A 12,727-nucleotide genomic window follows, 5' to 3' on the forward strand; every position below is an offset into this window, starting at 1 on the left:
AGAACAATTGCACCACAGTAACACAATTCTGGTTTTAATCCTCCTCAAGAACCAGGTCAAGTAACATGATTGAATTTAGCATATTGAGATGTAGGATTTGAGTCACATCAGGAATCAGCTGAGGGTGACAGAATCATGTGATTGTTCACTACACTGCAGCTGGCTTCTCAATTTAGAGTTATTGCTCTGCTGCCAAGCTACCTCAAGTGTGTTGGGTGATGTCATGGCATATATGAGTTATGCTCTGAACACCAAGACATGGTTCAGACACTTGTTAGCCCCCATGTGATAACTACTGGTAGATGTGCAACTCAACCAGGATCACATGGAGACACCAGTTCTTTGAACTGTCACCTCCACATGAGGAGTGGGGACAGGGCCTGGAGACACACACCCATTGTGATATGTGCAGTTTGGTAGATCTTTTTTCTGCTTCTGCATTTGAACAGATCATGACTCCTGCATAGGTAAGCAGCTTTCCCATAAAAGAGGTGGGGAATGGTCATACTTCAGTGGTAGAGAACATGTTTGAAATGGTCCAAGGGCTACTAGATAGACCAGTGATCTGACTCAGTATTAGACGGCTTGAAGAAATGTTCAGCCAGTGCCTCTGCATGGCTTCAGCTGGAACTGGAGCCTAAAAGGCTTCTAGTGGACTCCCTTGTGTGTGATTCAGGCATCTCAGCTAGGCTGTAGTAAAACAACTCCTTGATGAGCTCCTCTGCAACGATCCATTCAACAACATCGAGGGCCAACATGCTCATTTGATTGTGTGAATTGGCCGTAGGGCCCTTGAGGTTGACTCCTATAGAATTTTCTTCCTAGGAAGTATGGAGTTCTGAGGGCTAGTTTGCAACAGCAAAAAAGCACCATACATGCAAAAGAGTGTTCCCATCCTGCTTCAAATAACACATTTGCTGAGCTTAAAGCCTTATAGTGGAACCTGGCTTCTATTAGATTAATGGCAAAATGCCCATCAATTTTCTTGGAATATGATAGCATCCTTACCCATTTGGAACAGAAATCTCCCCATCCCTTAACAACAATACAGTTTCTGTTCCCCTTAGTTTTATTTTTCTTCTTAAAACACTTTCTAAAAAAATTAAATGAACCTAATGTGCATGTAGCATTTTACCACTTGGGCCAACATCAGAGCAAAAATGTGTAAGAACAGGCTAGTGGGAGGGTGAATAAATAAACACAGCAAACATATCTCAGTCTGACCACAGTCTGAACTTTTTTCAGCAGTACATCTTTATTTCACCTCACTCACTCCACCATTAGTTTCATATCTATTTACATTTGTGGAAAAAGGCCTGTGGTGCCAGATAATTTATTCTCTTGGGGTAATATAAATAGGTAATATGCAGGTGGGCTTGGCACAGCCTGGCCTTGGAAGGTGTTTTGGGCCTTTGGGAACTACACAGCAGGGAGAGGTTCAGTGGTGTGGTAGCACCGGGAAGGTAAAGGCCATTCACTTCTCTCTGTGTGCAGCTCTTAAAGACACAGGGACCCAAGGTGGCAATTCCAGTCGTCGGCTATAGCACAGCGGGATGCTGGCCAGAAGGGAGGCTGAATGTGTTGGGGTGGGGATGGCCAATCAGGTTGAGGTAGTGGCGGTCCAGACCTTGCACTGATGACAAGAAAGTGCTGCGCTGTTGCCCAGGACTAGTGAGGGGCATAGGAGTATTGGGAAGGTAAGGAATACTGGGGCTCCTAGCAGAGCTGTGCCAAGAAAAGTGCCCATGCCCAGATCCCTGCTGAAAAACAGGATCGTTGGTGCTGTGACCCAAGCAGTCTGGAGCTGGAGGAAGCGGATAGGAAAAGTCTGACTCTGGAAGAGATCCCAGCGAGGAAAAGATGGGTTCTGTGACAAAGTGAGCTTTGGATTGCAAAAAGGCCAGGATCCGGGCATACTTGGTATCTTTGGTCTCCATTCGCTCTACTGTGGTCAAGTAGTGAACGAGGTTCTTCATGCACTCATGGTAGCCGTAATGAAAGTAGTTGGCAAATTCAGTTAGAAGCTCTGTTGAAAGGAACGAAAGAATATTGGGTGAGAGCTTGCTATGGAGAGCTTATCTGACATTGGACAGGAAGGAACTAGAACACTTTACAATGTATGCTGGTTTTCACACAGTGCATTTCTCTGGTTGCAGGAAGATCAGTGGAAATTTGTTTGTCTAATTTAGTAAGTGGATTTTGCAAACTAGCGCCTCCCAAATAGCGACCTGAGCAGAGCGGACAGATAAAAGCAGGGCAGGGCTCCTCTACCTTTCAAAGTAGTCCCAGGGGAAATTCCCATGTATTAGTTAGCAAGATACTAGTGAGGGTACCCTGAGGAAGGTAATGCAATATCGCAAGGGGTGCTTCCATACTGTTGCTATTTTGGGATGGGATTCAATCACATATTGGCAAATTCAGATTACATAGTTAAAACTGATTTGGTGCTCTTGTGCAACAAATCCATCATCCCCCCCCTCAACTTTTTGCAACAAGAAAAGTGATGGCCACATGCACTGGAAAGCATGGGGAAACAATTGCTTGTGTGACCTTCCCACAAACAATTCAGAATGAATGCTCGATAAATAGCCAGTGATATCTAAGCTCCCTGCAAACTTTGTGGAAGCAAACTTTGTGCTGTACACTGCAGGAGGAGAGAGTGCTCTTGTGCTCAGGCCCTGCTTGTGGGCTTCCCCCTAGGACATCTGGTTGGCTACTGTGAGAACAGGATGCTGGAATAGATGGTCCATTGGCCTGATCCAGCAGGCTCTTCTTAAGTATAAGAACAAAGTGACCCATACTCTGCAGTCATATTTATCTTGCTAGTTATGCTATGCTAATTTAACACTTGTGGGAGATAGAATGCCCAAAATAAGTAAAAATGAAATTGAATTTTCTGATAAATTCTCAGCAGTTTCACACTTGATTTTTGTCCATCTCCACCCAGGCATATATTAAAAACATGCACCTATATGTGTACATGTTCACAATATATACAGCTGCTGAGAATTAGTGCTTCACACAGCTGATGAGGTCGGCTGTGGTGGGACACAAGATTGTGCTACAATACATGCATCATTTATTTATTTCTTAAACAACATTTATTTTCTGCTTGATTGTAAAAAGAACCCTCTCAGCGATTTAAAAAAACATTAAAAATTAGCAATAATGCTGTTAAAACCAAGTAATTACAAACATTTTAAAAATAATTAAAACAGCAACTAACTAAAAAAGATTAAAACACATCAGCATAAATGGGTCTAGATAGACTTGCCTGAACAAAAACATTTTAAGCAGGCACCAGAAGGAATACAGCAAGGACGCCTGCCTGATGTCAATAGGCAGAGAGTTCCAAAGAGTAGGTACCACCACACTAAAAGAATGATTTCTTACAAGTGCAGAGCATGTATTATACGGCATCTATAACAGGGCCAGTTCCGCAGATCAATGTGTTCAAGTGGGCACGTATGGGGTAAGGAGGTCCCACAAGTAAACTTGTCCCAAACTGTTAAGGGTTTTATATACTAGTAGTAACATCTTGTACTTGGCCCGGTAACAAATTAGAAACCAGTGCAGATGCCTGAGCAGAGGTGTTATATGCTGACAGGGTCTCATTTCTGTGAGCAACTGTGCTGCAATGTTCTGCACTAATTGCAGTTTCTGTGTCAAGTGCAAGGGAAGCCCTACATAGAGTGCATTGAAGCAATCCAGTCTCAAAGTCAGCGATGCCTGAACTACTATGGCCAAGTTCTCGTGGTCCAGAAATGGTCATAATTGTTCTGCCAGGTGCAGCTGATAAAAGGCACTTCTAGCCAATCAGACTATCTGGGCCTCCAATGACAGAGATGGGTCCAGGAGCTCTCCTAGACTGCGTACCTGCTCCTCCAGGGTGTTGCGCTGTGTGTAATTTGTGTGCTTAATTTCGTTTAAAGCAACACAACAGCAGCAGAGTAACAGCAGATGTTGAAATGCGAGTGTGCCCAGTGTGTGCTTGCATTTACCTAAGAAAGCAGACTTTTACCCTGCATCAGCATCACTGAGACTTGAGACTTAGTAAAATAAGAAAAGCTACTTTATTTATAGAAATACATAGTAGATAGAAAAGCAAACCTAGTTCTAACTAACTAAGTTGGAGGCATAACGCCCAGGTATAGGGGTTAGCCTCATGGCTTAGAGAGAGCAGAGACAAAGGGATGTCTCCTTTCTCCCAGACAGTCAGAGGACAAAGGAGTGGAAAGGGCGGAAGGAGCAGGGACAGGTAAGCTTCCCTAAAGACGTCACAGTCTAGTGACAGAAGGAAGTCAGTCAGAGCATCACAGGTAAAGGTAAACAAGCCTATCCATCTGGAGGACCCTAGCTCTATCTCCCTTCTGGAGCATAAACAAAAGAACAAAACAGGAGTTGCTCTTGCCCCACTTCCAACACAGGGGGAGTGCAACCCTATCCAGGACGCAACTGCCAATTTCTTGTACCCAGGAACCACTCAACCATAGTGCCTCCTTCTTTGCAGGATTCAAGCTCAGCTTGTTTTCCTTCATCCATCTCACCCCTGCGTTCAGGCACTGTACAGGGCCCTCACAGCCTCTCCTGATTTGGATGTTATGGAGAAGTAGAGCTGAGTGTGGTCAGCTTACTGATGAACCTTGCCCCCAAATTCCTAATTTATTCATTATTCTGCATCACCAAAGTCTATAAAATACTTATTTATCAGGACATAAAGTAATCTTGCTGGATCAAACTAAACCTTCTTCTGGTCTAACAGTCTTGTCTCTGATGCCATCCATGGAAAGCAAAAAAGGCAAGTCATCATGTAGTGGCCCTGCTCTATTGTAAGTTTGCCTTCTTCCTCAACAATTAATAATGCACTGCCTCTAACTATGGATAACTTAACTTTCCATTAATTTGTCTAATCCTTTTTTTAAAAAGGTTAATTCATGCAAAGGATTGTGGTTTTTTTTCCCATTCAGTTCATTCACTGTGAAGCAGAATCATTAATTTCAAAATTACAGATGGGAAACTGAGTGTCTTTGGCGTCACGTCTGCCCATAGCTTTAACCGCAGGCCCACTAATCTGGTCATGAAAACGTGAGTGTGTGTTCACAATCCCTCCAAGTGTAGCGGTCTCGGAGTTCTTTTTTTCTCTCCACCTGTCTCCAGGAGTCCCCATTTCACGTATGGGATTTCCCAGAATAAGGCGAGATCCATCCCCAGCGCTTTTCAGTCCTCTGCCAGCAGCCTACCGAGCAAGAGTCCGCTCTTTGCGTCTGCGTGCCAAGAAACGCACGGCCGCGGAAGAGCGTGCCTACCCTTTTCTCTTCCCCGAGGGAAATCGGCAGAATGAAGAGCCCTCAGGTACTGGACGGTCATCTCCAGGATCTCCGCTTTCTCTAACTTGCCGGAACTCTGAAACGGATCAAGGGAGACAAGACTTCAGGGAGTTGTTTCTCCTTGAACCCGGAGCTCTTAATCCAGCGCGAGTTCACACAACCAACCAACCAACCCAAAAAGCCTTGCAGCGGATCAGGGGTAAGCCACACTCGTTTCATTCATAGTATAGTTCAGAAAGCTGTGAGGTGATCATCATGGTCCCCTCATACGACCGGGGCCTCAAGATTCCAGCCCCGCACCACCCACACCAAAAAGTGTAGCTGCAGCAGCAGCCACTCCCTAGCTCAGCCCACATACGAAAATCGCTTCCTCCCTCGCCCAAGAAGACGCAAAGCTCAGCCACTGTGCTTTCTGCCGGGATATGCACACACCTGTTTCGCCAAAGCCATTGGCACCGTCTTCCCGAGTTCGTTCAGACAGCGGTTGATCCGATCCCTTCTCCTTTTCTCGATCACTTTATGGGAGACCGGGATCCTCTGGAAAAAAACAAGAGTTACAGGCTAGATGTGTGTGGTGTGGCAAGTCAGACGGTCACGTATCAAAACGTAAAGTTGCCCTACGACCGCTATTTATTGATTTTTGTCTTGTCATGCCACCTAAGTAATATTTTGCCTTCTCCAGGCACTTCCCCGCCCTTCAACAAACCTACCGATGTATATAGCGTCGAAAAGCCAGACGCTTGGGAGTTCCCTCTATCAAGCTCTCCAATCCCTTGATTCACACACTGGAGACCAAACAAAACCAAAACCACATCTCCCCCAACACCTGGTCTTCCAGCAGTGCAGCATCCCTACAGTCGAAGAAGGCGATAGGCACATCATCTCCTGATGGCACATAATCATAAGAAGCCAAAACAAAGAAAGTCAAAGCCTCAAAACCGAAATATAGGAAACTTTCACTTAGGGACTTGAACTGCCCATATATATGAAGCGCCTAATAATCAAAGCTCCCCGGACCTCGAGCTTTGGTGCTGCTGCTGCTTTTGCTTTTTTACGTTCTGGTGCTACCCCCGCCCCCAGCATGGAAGCGTAAGCCGCAAAAACAACGGCTAAGGTTGTGCCGCTAACGGGCTTCAGTGCCTTGGGAGAAGGTCGAGCCCGGCGCCAGGGCGCAGGGCGCCTCCCTTTCCAACTCACTTTCCGTTCCTTCAACTTGGAGGCCATCGTGGCAAGAAGCCGCTTGTGGAGAGCAAGTAGCCGAAAGCACCCGATGTCCCTCCTCAAGTGGCCCAGGTGGATTGCAGAGCCCCAACTTCCAAGGGGCGGCTTATAAAGCGATCATTTCTGAGAGAGAAAGGCGGGGGGAAATTCATGGCCTGGCTGATTCCATAGGATTAGGGAAAACGGCATTAGGAGGAGAAGGCATGCATTAAAGACCCGTTTTTTAAATTGTGTGTATGTTCAGGTTCACAACCCACCCACCCCGGGTAGTCTAGGGGTGGGTGGGGGTAGGGGGGACGTCAGATCAGCTTTGTCGCTCCACGTGGCCCTTCAAAGGACACGTGATCAGCCCCCAAAAGAGTATTTGCATGGCAACAGGCCGCGCGGAGCTGAGGGAGGACGACCTGAGCGCAGCAGTAGCGCGCCTGCAGGCTGTGAAACATAAGCCCAACCGGCTCCCCAAACGCCTGGTCGGTCTCTCACACGACCGCCTGTTTACAAATCCCAGGCAACCCGCACTCCCCCCCCCCATACGTACACACACACACTGCCGCAACCACCCCCCTTCCCTGTCCAAGCGCTGACTGCGTTTTAAAGCCTGTCCAGAGTCATTAAAGTAATTAAGTAAGCCCTTAATAGGCTGTTCCGCCCAGTTCAAGGAAGAGCCCTTGGAGACGGAGTGGGCCCATTTGTTCTCAGGCTTTTCTCACACGACTTGGTGACACGTCTATCTTTATGAGAGGTGGCAGCGAGGCTTTTTTGTTTCTCCCGCTTTATGTGGCGGGGATACCCCGGCAGGTGTGGGGACTGGAGGCTGGCACGAGATTCCCCTCTCTCCTTTTAAAACTTCTCTCCTCCCCTCAGCAGACCCAAGGAGGCTCCCTTAAACCTTTGGCACACGACTGTCGTTTCTGTGGTGTGTGTCTCTCTCGAGGTTATTTTTCAATTTGTAGCCTATTATCCTATAGGAAAATGTCCCATTGAAAAGTGTGAATGGTTTCATTGGGCCTAAATTTTAATAATGTGGGTCAAAGAAAAGAGGGGCAAAATAAAGAGGGGATCGCAGCTGGTCTGAGAGTGCATTATATGGTGTCACCTGCGAGTAGGGTCGCCTACAGACCCCCTATTCATTTGCCTAATTTTGGTCAATTTAACAAACTTCAGGAGAAATTATTGTGGCATTGTTAGGAAGGGTAAAGCTTTCTGATCGAATTAACAGCATGTTTTGATCCGGTAAATGTCATTAGAAAGAAAGAAACAATCGTGTTTAAAGGGGCTGGGAGTGAAATGCGCCAAGTGGAGACGCCAAAGCGCAACGCTCACAAAGGGAGCAAGTAACTGCCACAGGGAACTTTTGTACATGCACATTGCTGAAGTTTTTACACAAAAAGGCATTATTTCATACTTGAATACGTCTAATCCAACAATTGTCTATTTTCTGCAAACATATTTTCACAGCATTGTTAACTTTTTTCCTTGGGCCTCTGTTCTGGCAGCCGCGCTTCTCGCCTTGAGAGCGCAAATAGCTGTCTTTTTGGGGGGCAACAAGTTTGTTCGGGGGGGAGGGGGAAATAATGGAGCTTGGGGAAGTCGCTTTCTTTCTTTTGAAGGGCTTGAAGAGGAAAATACCGAAAACACACAAACAGGAATTTGAGGAAATTAGCTAAAAAAGAGGGTGTATCCTTTTCCTCTCCAAAGCTTCAGAGCGCATTTTTGTGCCTCTTTCAGCTTTCATTGGCACCGTCTTATTTAGTTGTACAAGGATACCCCTACCCCTCAAACAAGCCCAATTTACACATCAAGTAAATGAATAACAAATGCAACTTCAAATGTAACCATAGCTTGCATGTCCAAATAAAAACATCACCTCAACTTTGGAGATGTGTGCCAGTGTACCCAGACTTTAGTCCGTTCAGTCATGGAAACGGTGTATTCTCCAGAAAAATATTGTGATTTTAATTATTATTTCAGAAATATAGTTTCAGTCACACATTTTGCAAACTCCTTTATTTTTAAAATAGATGAATTTTCTCCTCCCTGATTTTTATTTTTTAGTTGAGATGTGGGAAATAGCGCGGCTTAATCTTTCCTAGTGCTTTAGATTTGGTTTGCTGTTGGTTATTTTGCGTTTCTTTTTTGGACTGTAGTAGTAGCAAAATGCAAATACAAATTCTTGTCTCTCTTGGCAGTACTGTTTAAAGAGCTCTCCCTTCTTGATGTTTTGTCTGTAACCTGTTTTGTCTGCAACCTGATGGGTGACTAAACAAACCCTACAAAATGTTCTCAAAAACTGTGCGTGTCTTGCACAGTCCAGTCTGGGGGACGCTCCTGATTGTTGTTCTGCTTGCAAGATACATTCTTTCAGAAGGCTTGTAGGTTTCAGTATATTCAGTTCTGCACAATGGGATTAGAAACTAACCGTTATCATCCAAATTAACTAAACTGTGAATTGTAAATGTGGGAGCTTTATTTTTTTCTCTTTCCAGCCAGTGGAGATGGAGTTGATCCTCTTACTGTCTGTGTTAACCGCCAGCTGCAGGCACCTGCAAGGCAACTCCCCCCCCCTTTTTTTTTACACCGCTCAACTTGTTTATTTGCTTCTTTTTCCCTGCCGGAGAACTGTGTTTCAGCCAGGACAGGCTCTGATGAGGTGCAGGTTCAGGCTGACAATGAAAGTTAGAAAGGACACATGCAAAGTGGATATGACAGGGGTGATGGAGCTAGAGTGCTGGAAACGTTATGGCATATTAAGGGGAGATGTTTGCTTTTACTTCTGATTTCTAATGTTACATCTCTGCTCAGACTAACAATGAGAGCCCCAGACAGACACTATTAGCTGCTTTGGAAAGCTCCTGACACATTTCCAGTTGGAGGCTTGCAGAGATATAAGAGCATTTATCTTTGAACTCTCTTTCAAAAAAAATCCCAAACCCACTTTTTATTCATCACAAACAGGAGAATCCACAAATATCAAACATTTAGAAATGGATACTCTTTTCTTCCCCTCCACTTCCCCCTTCCTATGGTTATGATTTTGGTTTTTTAAAAATCTCTCTTGGTTTTTTATTTATTTTAAGCACTTTAGTGCTAAGGATTTAGCATAGCCATAATTCTGGAAATACTCTTATTTTCCTTTACACAAAAAAGCAACATTAGAAACAAGGCAGATGGATGTATCCCAGTTCTTTCCATCCATTGATATAAAGGTTGCAATCCTCTGAATACTTACTTGGGAGCAATCACAATTGAATATGTTGTTGTTGTTATGTGCCTTCAAGTTGATTACAACTTATGGCAACCTTATGAATCAGCGACCTTCAGTAGCATCTGTTATAAACCATCCTGTTCAGATCTTGTAAGCTGAGATCTGTGGCTTCCTTTATGGAATCAATCCAACTCTTGTATGGTCTTCCTCTATTTCTATGCCCTTCTGTTTTCCCCAGCATTATGGTCTTTTCTAGTGAATCATGTCTTCTCATTATGTGTCTAAAGTATGATAACCTCAGTTTCATCATTTTAGCTTCTAGTGATAGTTCTGGTTTAATTTGTTCTAACACCCAATTATTTGTCTTTTTTGCTGTCCATGGTATCTGCAAAGCTCCCCTCCAACAACACATTTCAAATGAGTTGATTTTAATGGGACTTATTAAGTAAACAGGCAAAGGATCAGACTTCATGCCTCACGCTGTCACACACTTATTCAATCACTGCCACAAATTTACACAAAATCCTATATAGCAATTAATATATAATATTCATTATTTGTTAATTACATAAATTAAGATGTTGATTACATAAACATAGAAATGTTACATACACAGGTTAAAGTACTAACACCTACTAAGTACTAACACCTACATCTGAGCACAGTTAGCACAGTTAGCAGTATACACATTTATAAGAACCCCCCACAATCATGTTCAAAACCACTTCAGTGATTATGCTGTAACATGCACATGTTTTAATAGGCAAGTATTTGGCTGGTATAGCACAGTGGGGAGGAGAGCCTGGCTGGGAATCCAGAGTCTGTGAGTTCAAATCCCTGCTTGTGTCTCCTGGGCATGAAGGGCCACAGTGAGTGGCTCAGGGGTTATGTGCCCTGCCACCTGTGCAGCTGTGAGCAAGCTGCATAGTCCCAAGGAGCCCAATTGTCCCCCAGCAGGCAGTTGCGGATAAGGAAGGGCTGGCTTGTGCAGCTGTGGCAAGCTGAGCATGCCCTAGCCAGCTGGGGAGGACTAGCCTCAGAGGGAAGCAATGGTAAACCCCTTCTGAATGCCACTTACCATGACAACCTATTCATAGGGTAGCCATAAGTTGGGATTGACTTGAAGGCAGTCCATTTCCATTTTCCTTTGGCAATAGACATACATGAAATAGGTTCTTATTTTTCCTTCAATGTTCCCTCTTTGTCCTTGTTCCAATCCTGCATCCGCAGTAGCCATTGACTTCATTTGAAGAAGAATCTTTGCTGACTGGTATAAAGTTGTAGAGAAGTATTCACTGGCATATATGTGGCCTATGAGTGAAACACCAATTTAAAATAATTGTGGATTTTTGTTCAGATTGACACCCACTAATTTCAGGGCAAATTCACCTGTGGGGATTTTTATACTGTTATAAAGAGGAATTGAACCAACAGTATAGCATCCCAATCCTACAAACATTTACCGGACAGTAAACTCCACTGTAATCAATGGAACTTTTCCCCACATAAATGTATAAACTTAAGGCACTTCACTAAAATCAAATATATTACCTCTTTGTTTTAAATGCATTCAGTTGGGAGTGAAATTTTGCTTATACAATAATACCTCAATTAACGAAGTACATGCATTCCTGGACATTACTTCTTTAACATAAACTTTGGTACAGAGGTAGGGATAACATGGAAAGAACAGGGATAGGTTCCTGCACCACAAAAAAGAAGAGCAGTTCAACATATTTCAGCAAACATTTTATTCGAAACTGACAATATGCATATCTAAAATGAAACAACCAGGTCAGACCGCCTGAAGGCTTCTTCCAAAATGCATCCAGAGATGCCCGCCTTGCCTTTTTTCTTTAATCATGTAGCGTCTTGCTCCATCCCTGATTTAGAAGGTGGTGTACATTCCCTTCATTGTGTCATGCCATTAATTGTCCCCAGCACAGTTATCCAGCTTCAAGTCATGGCTGCTTTCCTCCAATAATCAGTATTCACCAACCTGGTGCCCTTCAGACACTTTGGACTACAGTTCCCATCATCCCCAGCTAGCATGATGGCAACTGTCACCCAAAACATCTAGAGGGCGCCAGGATGGTGAAAGCTTGCCTACATTCTGGTTTTTAACAGGTCACAGGTCACCCCAAAATGAGGAATGGTATGTTTCTCATTCTCTTTTAAATATAAACACACACACACACCCCCTAAGAGGACCTCAAGCTCCTTGGAGCTATTTTTGTTCATGTTCCAACACTGGCAGATTTTGGGGAATCTTTTTCAGCTCAAGGGCCACATTCCATTGTGGGCAACCTTGTGGGGCCATATGCTGGTGATGGGTGGGGCTGGAGGCAAAAGGGGGCAGAGTAAAGGATATGACTCTTGTCTTTGTACAATAAGCTATATTCCAGCCAGACGCAAGTCAGAAGTTTCTACATGCATGCCTTCCTCTACCATCCAGGCAAGCGGCATTATCACAGTTCAAGGACATAGTCACGCAAGGCAAAAAGCACTCCAGGAGGATGCAGAGCAGAGCCAATGAGGGATGTGGCATGGGAAAAGGGGGTGAAGCCTGGGGAGGGGACATGGCCTAAGGCAGTGATGGGGAGCCTCAGGCCTGGGGGCTAAACTCAGCCCTCCATACTTCTCTGTCAGGCCCTCTGGATTCTCCCTCAGGCCACTTCCCTCACAGGCCCTGCTTTGCACCCTGAGTGTTATTTACTTATTTATTGCATTTATAGCCCACCTTTCCTCCAAGGAGCTCAGGGTGGCATACATGGTTCTCCTCCCTCTCCTTTTTGTCCTCACAACAACCCTGTGAAGTAGGTTAGGCTGAGAGGCTGCAACTGGCCCAAGGTCACCCAGCAAACGTAATGGCTGAGTGGGCATTTGAACCCTGGTCTCCCAGGTCTAGTCCCACACTCTAACCCTTGCACCATGATGGCATTTGTCCTTTGTGAGGGCACCTACAGGAATGTGG

The 12,727-nt window shown here is 44.7% G+C and overlaps 1 protein-coding gene across 1 annotated transcript; it reads right to left on the reverse strand.

Annotated features, from left to right (window-relative positions):
- Window positions 1–1,232: 1,232 nt before the first annotated feature.
- Window positions 1,233–6,890, reverse strand: HELT (helt bHLH transcription factor). Its single transcript, XM_061584167.1, has 4 exons — window positions 6,525–6,890; window positions 5,760–5,864; window positions 5,307–5,403; window positions 1,233–2,026 (listed from the first exon to the last, which is right to left on the reverse strand). Exons 1-4 carry the CDS (start codon window positions 6,549–6,551, stop codon window positions 1,539–1,541), a joined length of 717 nt encoding a protein of 238 aa, XP_061440151.1. The 5' UTR covers window positions 6,552–6,890; the 3' UTR covers window positions 1,233–1,538.
- Between the last annotated feature and the right edge of the window lie 5,837 nt (window positions 6,891–12,727).

This window comes from Rhineura floridana, chromosome 9 (genome assembly GCF_030035675.1).
Source record: "Rhineura floridana isolate rRhiFlo1 chromosome 9, rRhiFlo1.hap2, whole genome shotgun sequence".
NCBI lineage: Eukaryota > Metazoa > Chordata > Lepidosauria > Squamata > Rhineuridae > Rhineura > Rhineura floridana.

What these genes read in the sequence shown, in the direction of transcription:
- HELT (XM_061584167.1), bottom strand. Translation starts at nt 6,551, where the DNA reads ATGGCCTCCAAGTTGAAGGAACGGAAA. An exon ending in CCAAGTTGAAGGAACGGAAA is followed by an intron (nt 5,865 to 6,524) that starts GTGAGTTGGAAA and finishes GTTTTTTTCCAG; the next exon opens with AGGATCCCGGTCTCCCATAA. An exon ending in CCCTCGGGGAAGAGAAAAGG is followed by an intron (nt 2,027 to 5,306) that starts GTAGGCACGCTC and finishes TCCTTTCAACAG; the next exon opens with AGCTTCTAACTGAATTTGCC.